General features: G+C 47.1%; 1 protein-coding gene across 1 annotated transcript in view; it reads left to right on the plus strand.

The window, feature by feature from the left end:
- Positions 1-19,887, plus strand: part of LOC136788574 (centrosome-associated protein CEP250-like) — a 47,631-nt gene that overhangs the window by 15,666 nt on the left and 12,078 nt on the right. Inside the window, exons 11-21 of the mRNA XM_066987135.1 lie at positions 1,053-1,097; positions 1,277-1,297; positions 2,497-2,523; positions 3,270-3,828; positions 11,053-11,111; positions 11,498-11,554; positions 12,586-12,648; positions 13,502-13,825; positions 15,361-15,699; positions 17,235-17,573; positions 19,109-19,447. Of these exons, the coding sequence (XP_066843236.1) occupies positions 1,053-1,097; positions 1,277-1,297; positions 2,497-2,523; positions 3,270-3,828; positions 11,053-11,111; positions 11,498-11,554; positions 12,586-12,648; positions 13,502-13,825; positions 15,361-15,699; positions 17,235-17,573; positions 19,109-19,447 (2,172 nt within the window). The remainder of the gene's footprint in view (positions 1-1,052; positions 1,098-1,276; positions 1,298-2,496; positions 2,524-3,269; positions 3,829-11,052; positions 11,112-11,497; positions 11,555-12,585; positions 12,649-13,501; positions 13,826-15,360; positions 15,700-17,234; positions 17,574-19,108; positions 19,448-19,887) is intronic.

The following is a 19,887-nucleotide window of genomic DNA, read 5'->3' on the forward strand; positions in this document are numbered from 1 at the left end:
CCTTCCTCCCCTTCATTCCAGAAGATGTTCAGTCCTTTGCTAGAAATGGTCCTGATGGGTGTGATACCATAGACCAAAGCAGGGAGAATGGGATAGAGCAAGTGGATTGGTAAGTCTGAGTATATAGCACACACGTATAATTGATGGACCAAAGGGAGAGCTCTGACTGGGAGAGGGGACTATGCAAGTGTTGTCCTCACCTGTGATGAAAGGCTGTTCTCCTACCACAGTATACATTCAGCAGGGATGGTAGGAATTTCTGACAAGAGACAGCAGATCAGAGAAAGGTTGACTTCTGAATATAGATTGTAATTAATGCCAAATTAACTGGTGAAGCAGGACAACTGATGAGAAGAGAACCTGAGGGAAAGAGAATACCATTCCCTGGGAAGTAGGGAACTTGGAGGTACTATTTTTTGTTGGTGGTGGTTATTTATTTTTTTCATTTCAGTTAACGCTCAGAGGAAGATTGGTAAGTGTGAGTGTTCAGAGTATAAAGTCCATGGATGCCCATGGAGCAAGCTCCATAGTGGAATAGGGACAGTGCAAGGGCTGGGACTCTCCTAGACGCCTGGGCTCTCTTGTGCCCCAATGTGCATTTGGCATGGCTGATGGGATGTTCTTGTGAAATTAAGGATTCTGATTCAGAGGGGGTTCCCTTGTGAAAGCTCAATGGTATTGCAGCTGAGACAAGACTATAATCATGGGACTCTGAGACAAATCAAAACCGGGGAAGGGGATCACTGTCCCCTGGGAAGAAAGGAGCAGCCCAAATGCACTCCAGGTGTGAGACATAAGGAAAGTGTAGAGAGGTTTTAGTGGGGATGCTGGTCCCATGCCTCAGTGCCCAGGGTAGTCCTGCCTCTGCACAGGCCTTGGTAGAGGGTGAGTATGGGAAGCAGCAGAGAGGAGAGTGGGTTGGGGCTCTCCCAATATTAGGGTCGGATGCTATACTGCCCAGAGCACAGGGAGCCCTTGTTCCCCCTGCTGGCAGCAGCTCCTGCCTGGCACAGCCCTCATGTCTCTTCCTTCTCCCCACCTGTCTTTTGCAGAGGAGCTGCAGGCGCAAGGCAGAGCACAGGGGGATGCTGAGAAGGGTGAGTGTGTGCAGAGCACTGCCCCCATGCCTCTGTGCATGGGGAAGCCATGGCTGGGTGCAGTTGCTGGTGGCGGACGAGTGTGGCTTGCTGAAGGCTTCCCATGCTCTCCCATCAGTCCTTCTGTGGGAGGGGATACTAAGCAATGTGTCTTCCCTTCCCACTCTCTTTTTTTGCAGAGTCCCTGAAGAAGGAGAATGGTGAGTGTGGCTGTCTGTCTGGAGGCCAAGCATGCCAGCTGATGCGGAGGTTTTTGGGTCATGGTATAGTGCTCCTGTATGGAGGAGTCCTTGGAACAGGAGCAAGAGTGGGGGAATGTGGAGGGAAGCCTGAGAAGGGGTGGCTGGAGCTGGAGAGGCTGGTCCACTGAACAGCCCCGTTTCCTTTGGGTGGAGTGCAATTCCTGGCAGAAACTGGAGATACTCGCTTGGAGAAAGCTCTTTGCTCCCATAATCTTAATGTTTAATTTTTGAATCCTTAGTTTTTTATCTTTTCTTTTTATTTTTCATTGACCCTGACTGCATGTGTTTGGAAAGACTAAAACTGTCACTAAAGTGGAGGGAGGAATGTATCAGGGACGGGGCACTCCTGGTCTCTTTTTTGTCCCAGCATGCAATCAGAGCAGATGCTGTGATGGTCTTATACCATTTGGGACCCCATCGTTTAGTGGGCTCCCTTGTGAAAGCTCGATGATCTTGATGCTGAGTCAAGGCTTAAAGCAGCACCTCAGGAGAGGAAGTAGCACCAAGGAAAGTGAATGCCGAACTCTGGGCTGTAGGGAACTGCCAGCTTGAATTTGCAGCGGGAGGTAGCTAGAAGGTCTAGTGGTGCTGTGTTAGGGCTACTGCAGCTTCTGATGTGCAACAGTTTGGCCAAGGAGAGCTGCTGTGTCCTTCAGCACCTCAACTGCTAGCAGAGGCATGTGGCTGTCGTAGTCTTAGAGGCAGCAATGTTGCAGGCCGTGTGTGCCAGTCAGGGCCATTGCCCTGAGATATGGTGAGCAGCCTGGAGGATAGTGGGTTTCTTCCAATGTTGGCTCTTGATGTTGTATTGCCCAGAGCCCAAGGAATAAGAAGTGTCTTTCAGCTTCTCCACAAGTTTTCTGTGTGTTTTCGTTCACCTTTTACTTTTGGTGCTGCAGGGCTCCACTATACAGAAACTGTGGACTTCCTGTTTATCTATGGCTGACTTATACATAAACAATTGTTTTCCTCGCTTGATTTTTTCTTCTTTACCGTGGAAGGATATATGGTCTTCTGATTAACTTTCTGACATGTAGACAAGTCATTCTACTGTAAAAGAGCATGCTCTTCTACTAACAGCATGGGCTGTTATTTAAGTCACTGGATGATTTGTATCCTGAAAAACACCCTTTGCATTCTTTTCTTGTTTTCCACAGAACTGCTGCATGCACAACGGTACAAAGGTAAGAAATAAAAACAAAACTTGCTGAACTACTTGGATCTTCAACACAGTTGTGTAAAATTTTTGCCCTTCTCAGGTAACAGTTCTGAAAATAACAGGGAAAAAAAATTGTTTCTGAATCTCTCTTTTTCATTTGATGTCCTGGAAACTCTGCAAGGCCTTTGTTTACTGCTTCTGGTATGTAAAACAACATTATTTCTTCTCCAGATGAAACTGGAAGAAGGAGAAACTCATTTCAGGGTGTTTAGCTCAAGCTTTTCTACTGCCAAGTGTATACTAACGTGGTGTATGTGCCAGTCTTGGCCAATGGAATTTCTCCCCATTCTCATACAAGAGGATTTTGTGATCCTAGTTTTACTCAAAGACAAGATCTGTGCATAAGCGTGCCTCTTATCCTCTCGTCACTTCAGTACAGTTTCCGTGATTAAGGCAAAGGCTTATCATCTCCTTACATTCCTCTTTGAAGCTACATGCCATTTTCAGGGAAGTGTCTCTATGAGTTGTGTTACATTTGCTGAATGCTGGCCTCTCTCTCAGTGTGCCATAGATGGGACATAGATGGGACATAGGATATCTGGGATGGCAGAAGGCGGAGGGAGCCTGGTCAAAGAAACTTCCTAGGGCTCATCAGTGTGGAGATCAAGGCATGGCAGGGGAATAATAAATGCACAAGGTCAACAAATAGAAAGTTTCAAAGTACTAACCTCCTTGCCCTTTACTACTTAACTAATTACTTGATTATTGCAGTTGATATCGCCCTTGATGCTGACACAGCTCATCCGAGGCTGCAAGTGTCAGAAGATGGGAAGAGTGTGACTGATACTGGTGAAATCAGAAGGGTGCCCAGCAAGAACGAGAGATTTGATTCCCACACTTTTGTGTTGGCAAAGGAAGGTTATGCATCTGGGAGACTCTACTGGGAAGTGGATGTTGGAAAGAGGAGAAACTGGATCTTGGGTGTTGCCCAGGAGACTGTGACACGCAAAGGAAAAGTGGTTCTGTCTCCTCAGAATGGCTTCTGGGCCATAGGGGTGGCAGATGGGAGAGACTATTGGGCTTACACGGATCCTTGGACCCGTTTGACTGTGAGTGGTAGGCCACGAAAGATTGGGATCTTCCTGGATATCTCAGCCAAGAAGCTGTCATTTTACAATGTCCACCAGAAAAATGCTTTGTATATTTTTTCCTTTGAAAATGACTGCAGCCAGGAAGTGAAGCTCTTTCCTTTCTTCTCGACAGGTTCCACTGCAACAAAGGTTGACACTGAGCCTCTACAAATAGCACAGGGGTTTGATGATGATGAGAAGTGAAGGGACAAACTGAGAATGTACAGCTAATGTATGTCTGAAATCCAGAGGCTTAGGTCTGACCAGACTGTATTTAACCCCATGCTTTTTGCCACCAAATTAAAACCAAACAGCTTATTCATAAAAGATGCTTTCACCACTACTTGCTAGGCCTCCTGTGAGCCAGTTCTGTAGGAAGACCTAGACTTCAGGCCACAAAGTCACTTGGTAGAGACAACCTCCAGGTATTCTAAGAACCTGCAGAAACAAATGAATTATCAGCCCAGGAAATTAAAAGTATTATTCTCTTTATATATCTTTGTTTACACATCCTTATGTCAGTGTGAACATGACATATTTTTGACATTTGTTTCTGCAGACTGAACATCACAGGAAATACTTGTGATACCTTTGTGCAAAATTGGGCTAATATTCTAGAGATGGAGAGCTTTCTGATGAGCTGAAACCACCCTTCCTAAAAATACCTCTGACTTCTGTTTCTAGATGGTCACCAGTCATGGCAGGTCCTTCTATGTCATTTGCAAGTATGCTCTGCTTCCTGAAGGCAACTTACCTGACTTGTCATCAGTGTTTCTCAAGAAGCTGCAGAAACCCCTTTCATTTGGAAAGGGTGTGAAACAGTCGTACACCCCTGGTTTGGGGATGCAGTCCAAATAACGTTCAGGGGAATTTGAAAAGTATGAATATCCTCCATTTTCGAGTCCATTTTCCACGTCAATGAGTTTGCTCTCAAGCTCTCCTGTCCTTCCTGCCATTTCTAGATTCATGCGTTTAATCCTTTTCTCTCATCAAGAGACAATGAATACATCCGCAAGAACACTGACAATTTACAATGCCTGTACAAATTATCCCGTGCACAGTTTTCAGAAGAGCTTCTTGCACAAGGAGAATATCTTTCCCTTCCTCTCTGTTCAGGCTTTCTCCTGCTAGAACTCCCTCTACTGGCAAGTTCATCATGAGCCCAGGATGCACTGCACACACAGTCAGATGTCAGGAAGCTGAGAATCCTTTTGATCAGACCTAACTCCTGGCAGACCATGATGGCAAAGTGGCCAGAAATCACCTACCTCTCAAAACATTTGAAACCCCACAATGGTTTTGACATTAAAAACCAAGCCTGGTTACTGGTCATTTTTATGAAAGTTAAATTTACAGTCAGAGTCAAAGCAGTGAAGACACACATTGGAAGCAAAGAAGCAGTGGTAAGCAAGGAACTGAAGATATCTGAAAGGATGATGCTGGGAAGCACTAGATTAAGAGTGCTAATTAAAATCTCATAAACATAAACTAGTGCCAAGAAAAACTGGTTAGAATGGGAAGTCTTTTGCAAGTAGGAAAAAAGTTTTATTTCAGATTAATGGCAGTTGCAACCTGTGGTATTTTCTGGCTTGCTATGGGTGGCAAAGCAGATGCAATGTTACAGCTCAGGCAATCATAGAAGCATTGAATCAGAGAATGGCTTAGGTTGGAATGGATCTTAAAGATCATCAAGTCACAGCTCCTGTGCCAAGGGCAGAGATGACACCCACTAGATCAGTTTGCCCAGCGCCTCATCCAACCTGACCTCAAACAAACCTTTTATGAAGATATGGTCCTCATTCTGCTTTACGTGGACATGCTTGAGCACCAGCTTTTGACCAGATGACCTCCAGACACCCCTGCTAACATCAACCTTTCTGTAATCTGTCATTTCTGTGGCAAAAACTTGTAGAAACTTCAAAGCCAAAAACTGGGTACAGCTTCCATTACAGGTAACAGGATTAAGTGAAAAACAGTTCACCTACATCCAACCCCCCTGACATAAGTAGGGACACTTCCCACAAAGCCCCATCCAAGCATGACTTGAACTTTTCCAGGGATGATGTATCCATAGCTTCACTGGGCAACCTCTTCCAAAGTCTTCCCATCTAATTCCCTCCAAACATCTAAACTAAATCTCCCCTTTTTTTAGTTTAAAACTATTCCCCCTTGTGCTATAACCATCTGCTCATTTAAGTCCTGAGAAGCCACAACAAGAGCCTTCATTTCTACAGGCTGAAGAGTTGCTCCAGCCCTATTATCATCTTCATGGCCCTCCCGTTCACCTACTCTACTAGATCCAAAACTTTCTTGTGTGGGGGGCCTGTCGCGTTAAGTGATGTAGCTGATTAACCATTAGAGGTCCTGTTGGATTCAGGGTACTGAACTATCACAATCACAGATTTACCAATGACGCATTAACTGATATGGGTCTGGTCAGATTCAGAGCACTGAACTACAACGGTCGCGGATTCACCAATAACGTATAACCACCCTTACTCTAGTCGCATTCAACGAGAACTATCACGGCTAGGAATAATGCAGTGAAGTGAAATTTATTACAGCAACAGATACACAGGTTCTTTGGATTGCCAGCGATAATTTACTGTCTGCAAAAGCAAGCTAGCATGCATGAAATACACAGGTGCACAGCCTGGAAATTAACGCGTTAAAAGACACAAAGACTCTATAGAGATTTCTAAGTTTCCACAGAGACCCACAATACAACCAAGTGTTCAAATCGCACCCAAAGGCATCCCAATGTGGGGGGGGAGGAAAGAAAGGCTCAACCCGTCGACTGATCCCAGGAGTCAGGAGGTCGAATCATGATGGTATATTCCCTCATAATGGTATCTCCCCTGACAATGGTATCTTCCCCAACATCCCCTCTTCTGGACTTGTTCTAATACTTCTGTGTCTTTCTTGTGCTGGGGGCCCCAGAGCTGAACACACTGCTCCAGGTGGGGTCTCACAAGAGCAGAGCAGAGGGAGAGAATCCCCTCCATGACCTGCTGGCTATGCTTGTTTTGATGCAGCCCAAGATACGGTTGGTTTTCTGGGCTGCAAGTGCACATTGCCAGCTCACACCAAGCTTCTCATAATCCAACACCACCAGGTCCTTCTCATCAGGGCTGCTTTCAATCCATTCTCCACCCAGCCTGTATAGTTGTACTTAGGATTGCCCCAGACCAGATACAGGACCTTGCACTCGGCCTTGTTGAACTTCATGTTGCTCAGTTGCTTTTCCTCTATCCTCCAGTGTTGTAATACCACAGCAGAAGGCCACCAGATTTGTCAGGTACGATATGCTTGTAGTGAAGCCACGTTGGATGTCACCAATCACCTCCTTGTTTTCTGTATGCCTTAGCATAATTTCCAGGAGTATCTACTACATGATCTTGCCAGGCACAGAGGTGAGACTGAAAGGCCTGCAGATCCCCAGGTCTTGGCTTTGTTTTCCCTCTTCCAGTCAGTGTGCACTTCACTGGATGGCCACGACTTCTCAGATATGATGGACAGTGGCTTAGCAATTCCATCTGCCAGTTCCTTCAGGACTCGTGGATGCGTCTCCTTAGGTGCCATGGACTTGCGCACCTTCAGGTTCCTTAGATACTCTAGAACGTGATCTCCTACATTGGGCTGTTTAAGAATCTCCAATCATTACTGTTGGTGACAGTAGAAGAAGAGATAGAAGAAGAAGTAGGAGAAGAATCTCCAACTATACTGTTAGTGACCTGCTACTCCACTGAGATGTACGCAAGTCTATCGGGTCAGATGGGATCCACCTGAGGGTGCACAGCCAGGTGGCTGAAGTGCTCAACAAGCCTCTTTTCATCATTTATCAGCAGTCCTGCTTCTCAGGGTACGTCCCAATTAACTGGCAGCTAGCAAATGTGACACCCATCTACAAGAAGGGCTGGAGAAATGATCCCTGAAACTACAGGTCTGTCAGTCTGACCGCGGTGCTGGGAAAGCTCATGGAGCAGATTATCTTGAGTGCCATCACACGGCACTTGCAGGGCAATCAGGCGATCAGGCCCAGTCACAGAATCACAGAATCATCTAGGTTGGAAGAGACCTCCAAGATCACCGAGTCCAACCTCTGACCTAACACTAACAAGTCCTCCACTAAACAATATCACTAAGCTCTAATGAAAGGGATATTCGGCAGCATCATGTTGAACAATGTAATCTGGAGGGAGTTGTCCAAGGGGGCTGCAGTTGCTCGGGGACTGGCTGGTGGTAAGCAATTACTTTGTGCATCACTTGTTTTCCGTCATTCTTTTATTTCCTATTAAACATCATTTCAGCTCATGAGTTTTGCATTTCTTTTTCCAGATTCTCCCCCATCCCACTTCAGGGAGGGACTGAGCAAATGACTCTCTGTTGCTTAGCTGCCTGACAGACTATTCCACAACACAAGTTAATATTTCATAAAATTACCATCAAAAGTCCAGGTAAAAAAATCTAAGAAATCCTGATAAGACTTACAAATGACTTTTGTACTTTAAATAGTTCCTCAAGAGGAGGTATGATATGGCAATAAATACCAGTAGATTTCAGATAGCGCTATAAAACATTACAAGTGGCAACTCATGTCAGTTTCAAAAGAGCACAATCTTCTCTTATTTACGGAGGACATCTAGAACAGAGCTGCTGACATGCTACTACTGGAAATCACTGCTTGCATAGGCAAGACAAAGCTTCTTAGACCTGATTCACAAATTATTCTGAATCTAAAAAGTCCCTTTCACCACTGAATGTTCTACAATGTTCTGTAAAGGGAACAATAGAAAAAGGCAGATATGGCCCTATCTGGCCAACAGAGACATCCCTAACAAGGCACAATAAAGAGGTTTCTTTTCAAAAAGGAATTTGTCTCCTACGGTGATATCAGAGGGGTAAGCCATTCCCAAAAGTACAGCTATCTTGCTCTTAGGGACCGGTCTTCTTTGGGTAGGAGCCGTTCACATGTTATCTGTACCAGAGGCATATTCAAGATAACTCCAAGCACACACATCATGTATGTCCTACAACCTTTCTTCCTCAGATTACCTGTAGGCATTCCTTAAAGAGGGTCACAACACTAAATCTTATCCAAGGGTGAGATTTCCAAGGGTGATAAAAACTCTTCTGCCGGTCAGGTGCCAAGGTGTCAACATTTTATTTAGAGCCTTCTTCCCTGTAACTGTGTAAAGTCCAAGGGCACTGAAGGCTGCCGGTGACTGCGCCGTCATACTGCAAGTGAAAGCCAGTCAGCTCAGGAGAGACACAGATGAGATGAGGATTTTCTGAAGGTACGTTATTGCATTTTTGTATATATCCACAGTTATTCTTTAAGAATGTATCTCTCTGTTGAACTGTTTCCAGGAAAAAAAAAAAAAATCCCTGAAAATGTAGAGTGTGCTAGGTTACCTTTGCTCTTCCTTTCTGGCTATGGGAAAATAAATAAATAACTTGATATTAGGAAAAACTTCTTTACTGAAAGGGTTGTTAGGCATTGGAATAGGCTGCCCAGGGAAGTGGTTCAGGAACCATCCCTGGAGGTCTTCAAAAGACGTTTAGATTTAGAGCTTAGTGATATGATTTAGTGGAGGACTTGTTAGTGTTAGGTCAGAGGTTGAACTCGGTGATCTTGGAGGTCTCTTCCAACCTAGACGATTCTGTGATTCTGTGATTAATTATTAAGAAGTTTAAAGGAATACAGCTTTAACTAGCTGTGTTAATGCATGTCTAGTGTTTATACATATTGGATTTCAAGACATTTTCAATTTCAAGTTTGAAAATGAAAACGAAAGAGTGAAATGAAAGATGAAAAAAATAAAATATTTAATAAATATATAAAATATTTAATAAATATATAAAAATAAATATTGGGAAAATAAATAAATAACTTGATTAATTATTAAGAAGTTTAAAGGAATACAGCTTTCACTAGCTGTGTTCAAGCATATCTAGTGCTTATATATATTGGATTTCAAGACGTTTTCAATTTCGGGTTTGAAAATGAAATGAAAGAGTGAAAAGAAAGACGATCAGAAGTACACACACACTTGCTATCATAGGTTGTTTGTCCATGACAAAAAGTAAGCCAAGGCATGGCAAGGCATGAATGCAAAATCAATGAGGGGAACAACTCTTTCCTCTATTTCTCATAGGGGATTTCTCCCTCCAAGTGTCAGTTCACCTTGCAGACAAGTTTCACTTGCTCAGGGTGGGAACTCTGGTTGCAGAAGAAGATACTGTGCTTGAAACTGTGTTTCCACAAAGTTATTTTCAGGTCTTTTTGTCAGCTGTTTGTGGGAGTTTCTGTTGCTTTCAGAAATACTGAGATGGGAAGTATCTTACCTCTGTCATGCTCTTTCCTGTCATGGTTACTTTGAGCATTAATTGCCCTGAGGACGACTTCTGTCTCTGGGCCTGGGACTTAAAGTATCTCCATGGGGAGAACATGTTTCTCAGGGTGTCCTTCCTGGGACTGTGTGCAGAGGGTTACATGCTCGAGCAAGCAGAGCCACTAACTCACCTGCAGGGGTGCAGTTCATATCTCTACCATGGGGGTCTGGCATCTTTTGGGAGGCCCTTGGTTACTGGAGACCTCCTCAGGAGCCTGGCAGGTCTGACTCAATAATCCACGAGACCCGGACTCTGGAGGCTCCTCTTCAGGGTTCCTCTTCCTCCCTTCAATAAAATTACACTTGTGAGCTGCAGCCCTGTTTCTTCTGTGTTTGCTCATATGCATACATTGTACACTTTCATCACTTTTTCTTCAGATCGAGGAAGTTTCTGAAATAGCATCCTCTGGGACTGTGCTGTCCTCTGGGACTGGCTTTCTTTCAAATTTGCCTTCCCATCTCATGCCGTAACTAGGTTGGATTCTGTGCTGCCTTTTCTGTCTGGAAAGTTGATGTTATGACATGTAAGTGGTGTATTTTAGGAAATATCACACGGAAGCCAGAGTTCCTGCCTCCACTGCAGGTTGCACAAAGCACATATCAGGGAATCAGAGTTCAGACATGACACAGAGAAGGTTCTTCTGAGATGGCTCCATACCAGTTGCCTACATACAGACACATACATTCAATTTCACAAACACATCCTTGGAGTTTGATTCATTGTTAGGAATTCCACCCCTGCAGGGAATGCAGGGGTGGCCTCCGAGGGATGAGACCAGTGTCGGCCTTTTCTCTGACAGAGCCTGTTCCAGCCAGCTACAGGTGATGGAAACTGAAGGCCATGGAGGGGAAACATGATGAGCAGTTCTGGGAGAAGAGCTTATTTTATAATCAGCTAATTATAAAATCAGCAGAAATCAGCTTCCATCAGAACAAAAATGACATATCTTTGAGCACAGGTTATTGTTGTTTCTTCACAGAAAACGAAAGTGACGGCAAACAATAGGAGCACACTTGAATCGATGTAAGAGGTTGTGTAGAGAGACCCTTTTCTGTGAAGACAGTGAAAAAGATGGAGAAGGAACTAGGTAAGCAGAGGAATCCCCAAGCAGGCCTTCAACTCCCTGAAAGCAAAAGCTGGTCCACAGGGAAACCATCCTGTGAACTTCTCGTAAGCGTGTCCTCAAACAAAGGAGCAGCATGAGCCCTCTGAAACCTTCCCAGCAAAGACCATGGGATGCTGCACTTGGTCTTTGGGGCAGCTGAGAGAGCCTCATGGCCTTGAGAGCATGAGTGGGTCTCCACGGTAGGAAACATTGGTCCAAACCCATGGCATTGCTATCAGGCCCCCGTTTCCTGCCAACGCCATATGTTCTTCCCCAAAAGCTGTGCTAATCATTTCTTGTTCTTCCTTTGGGAAAGGTCTTTGCTAAATTGCCTCTTTTATCTCTTTTCATTTGAACATTATGCTAAGAACTTGGGACCGAGATCCGCAGTGTCCAAGAGCTAATAGAGATTCATCATCATTTCAGTAAGTATGCAGGATCCCACTCCTCTTGACTGCAGTCATCTTTGGGAATATCTCAGGTGGGATGTATCACTGTGGAGAGAAGTGAGCTCCTCTGAGTCTACTCCTCTGAGTTAGCTCCCCACAGAAGCCCTTCCAGTCCGCAGCAGACTGAGACTGAGTCCACTGAGACTTTGGGAAGGGATGGGTTTTATCCTTAGGGCACACCTCATTGATGTCAGGCACGTCCTACTCCAGCAGAGTGTATTGCTGTGGTGGGGAGTGGAAAGCTTTCAAAGAATGGGCTCAGAGGAGGATGCCGGGAGGGGTAACAGGTCATTGTGAGAATTCCCTCATTGTTGTATGGTAAAGAGGAGCGTCTCACCCCTTTGTGAGACTTCCCTGTGACAGGTATGGCAAGACACCGGGCCAGGTCTTCCTCTGCCCAGTGAAGCAATGAACATTCTTCACCCTATACTCCCTTGCATTTACCATCTCTGCAACTCCTCAGCTGGCAGTGACAGGTGGAAATATGATGACACCCCATGCAGGTGAGAGCCTGGCTTCATGCATGCTGTCTGGAGGCAAATGGAGGCAAAGAGACTGGGAGCAGTGCACTTGTCTTGGGATGAATTAGAAGGGCACTGCTGGGTCTCTTTCTCTGCATTCTGTGGTCCCATCCTCCTTTGGAGCCTCCACTGTTTCTCAAAGTTTGTACTACAGAGCCAGGAAGGTGTCGAACAAGGGCAGCTCTCTCAGAAATGGCATCCTCATAAGGGCTTCTCCAGAGATTTTAAACTCTCTGGCCATGCTTTGGTGCAGGTGAAGTCTGCCATGTTCAATCTAAATTGTTCTAGCTCTTTGAGCACAGAGGGCTCGGGTATCCTCAGCCCCCTCCATTTCACTCCAATGGATTTCATTCCATTGCTGTACGGTAAAGATGAGTGTCTCATTATTTTGTGAGACTTCCCTGTGATGAGTAGGGCATGAGACAAGGCTGGGTCTTCCTCTGCCCAGGGAAGCAGTGAACATTTTCACCCTATACTCTCTTGCAGTTGCTGACTCTGCAGCTCCTCATCTTAAAGTCCCTGGTGGAAAGAACATGACTCCCCATGCAGGTGAGTGCCTGGTTATGCTGCCTGGAGGCAGAGAGGCTGGGAGCAGTGCACTTGTCTTGGGATGAATTAGAAGGGCACTGCTGGGTCCCTTCCTCTGTCTCCTGGGGTCCCATCCTACCTCAGAGCCCCCAGTGCTGCTCCACCGATTCTACTTCAGGGCTGGGATGGTCTCCAGCAAGGGCAGCTTTCTATGAAGTGGCATCTTCATAAGGGCTTCTCCAGACATTTCCACCTCTCTGGCCACACTTTGGGAGAGGTTACGTCTCCCCTGTCCAATGCAGACAGCTCTAGCTCAGTGGGCACACAGGGCTCGAGCATCCTCAGCCCCCTCCCGGCTCTCTTTGTGCACTTGCTGCTCCTTCTGGGCTAGCAGCTGGTGTGAGGCATTGTCAGAGAGGAGGAATGTGTGGACGTTTAAGATATAATATCTAGCCTTCATACTGTGGTTTAAACCTGGTGCGCAGCTAAACACTACACATATGATAGACTGTAGAGGAACTAAACATGTTCCTTTAAAAGGATGGGGGAGAAAACTGGAAAGGTAATAGTGAGAAAGTACATAACTTGAGACAAAAACAGTTTAATAAGCAAACCTATGCTACAAGAACAAGCAAAGCAAAATACAGAAGTTATTCACTGCTTCTAATTGGTGCGCAGTGGCTAAGTAGTGCCCTCTCAGACCTTGTGTGGATTCCCTCCTCCCAACACAATCAGTATCCCTTGCCTGAAAAAAAACATCTCTCGATATTTCTCTGATTTTCTAAGACGACGTGCTCTCCCCCTTTATAAAGACAATGACCCACTTCACAGGAAGCAATCTCAATTTACCAGTGGCTCTTCTCTTCCTTTGCAGGAAGAACCGTGGACAGAAACACGAGGGCACAGGCAGAGTGGAAGAGAAATATGAATGAGAAGCCAGATGTGTTGCAGAACAAACTGGAAGCCTCACAGCATGCAGCCCCACCTCCAGAGGAACTGGCCAACATCCAGACTTCCCTCCAGGCAATCTCTGAAAAAATGCAATCTCTGATGACATTTTTGCAGAACACTGAGGCATCTAGAAAGCAAGACCTTGAGATCCTCAGAGCAGAGATGCAGAGTGGAATAAACAAATATTTGGAGGCAGCAAAAAGGTCCTGGTCTGAGGAGAGCATGCTGGAGATCGACAATAAACTAGGTGAGCAGAGCAATCCCCAAACAAGCCTTTGACCTGTGGTTTAACCCTGGTGGGCAGTGAAACACTACATGGCTGCTCCCTCATGTTCCTCTAAGAGGATGGGGAAGAGATGTGGAAAGGTGAGAGTGAGAAAGCACATGGGTTGAGATATAGACAGTTTAACAGGCAAGCCAAGACATTCTGCAAGCACAAGCAAAGCAAAATACAGAAGTCATTCACTGCTTCTGATTGGTGGGCAGATAGTTAGACATCACAAGGAAAGCAGGGCTCCATCAGAGGTAGTATTTTCTGGGAAGACCAGTGCCATAACTATGAATGTCTCCCCTTCCTCCTTCTTCACCCCTGCTTTTATTGCTGAACACGGTGTCGTATGGGATCCCTTTGGGCAGCTGGGGTCTGCTGTCCTGGCTGTGTTCTTTTCTGGCATCTTGGGCACCGCCAGCACCCTTCCTGGCATAGCATGATGACAGGCAGAGACGCTCTTCACTGCGTGGAAGCACTGCCCAGAACAACTAAAACATCCGCCCGTTATCAACATTACTTTCATCACAAATCCAAAACACAGCATCGTACCAGCTCCAATGAAGACAGTTAACCTATCCCAGACAAAAGCACGATGGCCTCCTGAAGGCTAATAGTGTCTTTCAGTGACTCCATTGTACGAGCTAGTCTCTGGAGTTTCCTCCATGGTAGTGAGAAGGACAGCCCTTTCTTAGGGAGAGGTTTTGTGTCCCACTCCACTGACACAGCCCCATGATAGGGTAGTGCCTGCTGGTGGTAAAGGCGTTCCTCCTCTCCCTCCCCTTTAAAGGGATTTGGCTTGACAGTCTATCTATGATGCTTGCAAGTGGTCAGGATTCCAGATGGGCCTCTAGGAACATCCACCTCCAGGCTCCGATACCGTCCCTCTCTTTCTCGCTCCCATTGCTCATCAACAAAGAGTCATCTCTCCCACGCACCACAAATCCTGCCTGGAGAGATGCAGTGGAGCAATTCCTACCCTCCATCCCACGCAGCAGCACTTTGACAAGCCTTCAGGCAGGATCACGGAGCCTCTCCTCCTTGTCCATCCCTCTGGAATCCAAACTATGCAAACCAGGGCTTGGAAGGTGGAAGGATCTTCTCCAGTCTGTCCTCCTCCATCCAGAGCCCACTTCCCATGGACTATGGGGAAGGAGTCACTGACAGGGGGTAATTGCTGTGAGGGTCTGAAAGGCCTAGAAAGCGATTGTAGGGGAGGGAACTAGTGTTCAGTCCTTTGGTAAGCCCTACGTCATTTGCAGTGGCTAAGTAGTGCCCTCTCAGACCTTGTGTGGATTCCCTCCTCCCAACACAATCAGTATCCCTTGCCTGGAAAAAACATCTCAGCAATGGAACCTTTCGTGCTACACTGAGAAATCCACCTTTGCACTGAAATGAGAAGCGCATTTTCTCTGACTTTTCTAAGAGGAAGTGCTCTCCCCTTTTAGAAAGATAAGGACGCACTTCCCAGGAAGCAGCATCAGTTTCCCACTGGCTCCTCTCTTCCTTTGCAGGAAGGACCGTGGACAGAAACACCGCGAGGGCGCTCGAATCCATGCGGGAGGAGGTGGAGAGGATTCTGAGTGAGAAGCTGGCTGAGTTGCAGAGCCAACTGGAAGCCTCACAGCATGCAGCCCCACCTCCGGAGGAACAGGCCAACACCCAGACTTCCCTCCAGGCAATCTCTAAAAAAATGCACTCTCTGATGACATCTTTGCAGAACGCAGAGGCATCTAGAAAGCAAGACCTTGAGATCCTCAGGGCAGAGATACAGGGCAGAATAAGCAACGATTTGGAGGCAGCAAAAAAGTCCTGGTCTGAGGAGAACCTGCTGGAGATCGACAATAAACTAGGTGAGCAGAGCAATCCCCAAACAAGCCTTTGACCTGTGGTTTAACCCTGGTGGGCAGTGAAACACTACATGGCTGCTCCCTCATGTTGCTCCAAGAGCATGGGGGAGAGAAGTGGAAAGGTGAGAGTGAGAAAGCACATGGGTTGAGATATAGACAGTTTAACAGGCAAGCCAAGACATTCTGCAAGCACAAGCAAAGCAAAATACAGAAGTCATTCACTGCTTCTGATTGGTGGGCAGATAGTTAGACATCACAAGGAAAGCAGGGCTCCATCAGAGGTAGCATTTTCTGGGAAGACCAGTGCCAGAACTATGAATGTCTCCCCTTCCTCCTTCTTCACCCCTGCTTTTATTGCTGAACACGGTGTCGTATGGGATCCCTTTGGGCAGCTGGGGTCTGCTGTCCTGGCTGTGTTCTTTCCCGGCATCTTGGGCACCGCCAGCACCCTTCCTGGCAGAGCATGATGACAGGCAGAGACGCTCTTCACTGCGTGGAAGCACTGCCCAGAACAACTAAAACATCCGCCCGTTATCAACATTACTTTCATCACAAATCCAAAACACAGCATCGTACCAGCTCCAATGAAGACAGTTAACCTATCCCAGACAAAAGCACGATGGCCTCCTGAAGGCTAATAGTGTCTTTCAGTGACACCATTGTACGAGCTAGTCTCTGGAGTTTCCTCCATGGTAGTGAGAAGGACAGCCCTTTCTTAGGGAGAGGTTTTGTGTCCCACTCCACTGACACAGCCCCATGACAGGGTAGTGCCTGCTGGTGGTAAGGGTGTTCCTCCTCTCCCTCCCCTTTAAAGGGATTTGGCTTGACAGTCTATCTATGATGCTTGCAAGTGGTCAGGATTCCAGATGGGCCTCTAGGAACATCCACCTCCAGGCTCCGATACCGTCCCTCTCTTTCTCGCTCCCATTGCTCATCAACAAAGAGTCATCTCTCCCACGCACCACAAATCCTGCCTGGAGAGATGCAGTGGAGCAATTCCTACCCTCCATCCCACGCAGCAGCACTTTGACAAGCCTTCAGGCAGGATCACGGAGCCTCTCCTCCTTGTCCATCCCTCTGGAATCCAAACTATGCAAACCAGGGCTTGGAAGGTGGAAGGATCTTCTCCAGTCTGTCCTCCTCCATCCAGAGCCCACTTCCCATGGACTATGGGGAAGGAGTCACTGACAGGGGGTAATTGCTGTGAGGGTCTGAAAGGCCTAGAAAGCGATTGTAGGGGAGGGAACTAGTGTTCAGTCCTTTGGTAAGCCCTACGTCATTTGCAGTGGCTAAGTAGTGCCCTCTCAGACCTTGTGTGGATTCCCTCCTCCCAACACAATCAGTATCCCTTGCCTGGAAAAAACATCTCAGCAATGGAACCTTTCGTGCTACACTGAGAAATCCACCTTTGCACTGAAATGAGAAGCGCATTTTCTCTGACTTTTCTAAGAGGAAGTGCTCTCCCCTTTTAGAAAGATAAGGACGCACTTCCCAGGAAGCAGCATCAGTTTCCCACTGGCTCCTCTCTTCCTTTGCAGGAAGGACCGTGGACAGAAACACCGCGAGGGCGCTCGAATCCATGCGGGAGGAGGTGGAGAGGATTCTGAGTGAGAAGCTGGCTGAGTTGCAGAGCCAACTGGAAGCCTCACAGCATGCAGCCCCACCTCCGGAGGAACAGGCCAACACCCAGACTTCCCTCCAGGCAATCTCTGAAAAAATGCACTCTCTGATGACATCTTTGCAGAACGCAGAGGCATCTAGAAAGCAAGACCTTGAGATCCTCAGGGCAGAGATACAGGGCAGAATAAGCAACGATTTGGAGGCAGCAAAAAAGTCCTGGTCTGAGGAGAACCTGCTGGAGATCGACAATAAACTAGGTGAGCAGAGCAATCCCCAAACAAGCCTTTGACCTGTGGTTTAACCCTGGTGGGCAGTGAAACACTACATGGCTGCTCCCTCATGTTGCTCCAAGAGCATGGGGGAGAGAAGTGGAAAGGTGAGAGTGAGAAAGCACATGGGTTGAGATATAGACAGTTTAACAGGCAAGCCAAGACATTCTGCAAGCACAAGCAAAGCAAAATACAGAAGTCATTCACTGCTTCTGATTGGTGGGCAGATAGTTAGACATCACAAGGAAAGCAGGGCTCCATCAGAGGTAGCATTTTCTGGGAAGACCAGTGCCAGAACTATGAATGTCTCCCCTTCCTCCTTCTTCACCCCTGCTTTTATTGCTGAACACGGTGTCGTATGGGATCCCTTTGGGCAGCTGGGGTCTGCTGTCCTGGCTGTGTTCTTTCCCGGCATCTTGGGCACCGCCAGCACCCTTCCTGGCAGAGCATGATGACAGGCAGAGACGCTCTTCACTGCGTGGAAGCACTGCCCAGAACAACTAAAACATCCGCCCGTTATCAACATTACTTTCATCACAAATCCAAAACACAGCATCGTACCAGCTCCAATGAAGACAGTTAACCTATCCCAGACAAAAGCACGATGGCCTCCTGAAGGCTAATAGTGTCTTTCAGTGACACCATTGTACGAGCTAGTCTCTGGAGTTTCCTCCATGGTAGTGAGAAGGACAGCCCTTTCTTAGGGAGAGGTTTTGTGTCCCACTCCACTGACACAGCCCCATGACAGGGTAGTGCCTGCTGGTGGTAAGGGTGTTCCTCCTCTCCCTCCCCTTTAAAGGGATTTGGCTTGACAGTCTATCTATGATGCTTGCAAGTGGTCAGGATTCCAGATGGGCCTCTAGGAACATCCACCTCCAGGCTCCGATACCGTCCCTCTCTTTCTCGCTCCCATTGCTCATCAACAAAGAGTCATCTCTCCCACGCACCACAAATCCTGCCTGGAGAGATGCAGTGGAGCAATTCCTACCCTCCATCCCACGCAGCAGCACTTTGACAAGCCTTCAGGCAGGATCACGGAGCCTCTCCTCCTTGTCCATCCCTCTGGAATCCAAACTATGCAAACCAGGGCTTGGAAGGTGGAAGGATCTTCTCCAGTCTGTCCTCCTCCATCCAGAGCCCACTTCCCATGGACTATGGGGAAGGAGTCACTGACAGGGGGTAATTGCTGTGAGGGTCTGAAAGGCCTAGAAAGCGATTGTAGGGGAGGGAACTAGTGTTCAGTCCTTTGGTAAGCCCTACGTCATTTGCAGTGGCTAAGTAGTGCCCTCTCAGACCTTGTGTGGATTCCCTCCTCCCAACACAATCAGTATCCCTTGCCTGGAAAAAACATCTCAGCAATGGAACCTTTCGTGCTACACTGAGAAATCCACCTTTGCACTGAAATGAGAAGCGCATTTTCTCTGACTTTTCTAAGAGGAAGTGCTCTCCCCTTTTAGAAAGATAAGGACGCACTTCCCAGGAAGCAGCATCAGTTTCCCACTGGCTCCTCTCTTCCTTTGCAGGAAGGACCGTGGACAGAAACACCGCGAGGGCGCTCGAATCCATGCGGGAGGAGGTGGAGAGGATTCTGAGTGAGAAGCTGGCTGAGTTGCAGAGCCAACTGGAAGCCTCACAGCATGCAGCCCCACCTCCGGAGGAACAGGCCAACACCCAGACTTCCCTCCAGGCAATCTCTGAAAAAATGCACTCTCTGATGACATCTTTGCAGAACGCAGAGGCATCTAGAAAGCAAGACCTTGAGATCCTCAGGGCAGAGATACAGGGCAGAATAAGCAACGATTTGGAGGCAGCAAAAAAGTCCTGGTCTGAGGAGAACCTGCTGGAGATCGACAATAAACTAGGTGAGCAGAGCAATCCCCAAACAAGCCTTTGACCTGTGGTTTAACCCTGGTGGGCAGTGAAACACTACATGGCTGCTCCCTCATGTTGCTCCAAGAGCATGGGGGAGAGAAGTGGAAAGGTGAGAGTGAGAAAGCACATGGGTTGAGATATAGACAGTTTAACAGGCAAGCCAAGACATTCTGCAAGCACAAGCAAAGCAAAATACAGAAGTCATTCACTGCTTCTGATTGGTGGGCAGATAGTTAGACATCACAAGGAAAGCAGGGCTCCATCAGAGGTAGCATTTTCTGGGAAGACCAGTGCCAGAACTATGAATGTCTCCCCTTCCTCCTTCTTCACCCCTGCTTTTATTGCTGAACACGGTGTCGTATGGGATCCCTTTGGGCAGCTGGGGTCTGCTGTCCTGGCTGTGTTCTTTCCCGGCATCTTGGGCACCGCC

The sequence above is a fragment of the Anser cygnoides genome, chromosome W, assembly GCF_040182565.1.
Source record: "Anser cygnoides isolate HZ-2024a breed goose chromosome W, Taihu_goose_T2T_genome, whole genome shotgun sequence".
Lineage (NCBI taxonomy): Eukaryota > Metazoa > Chordata > Aves > Anseriformes > Anatidae > Anser > Anser cygnoides.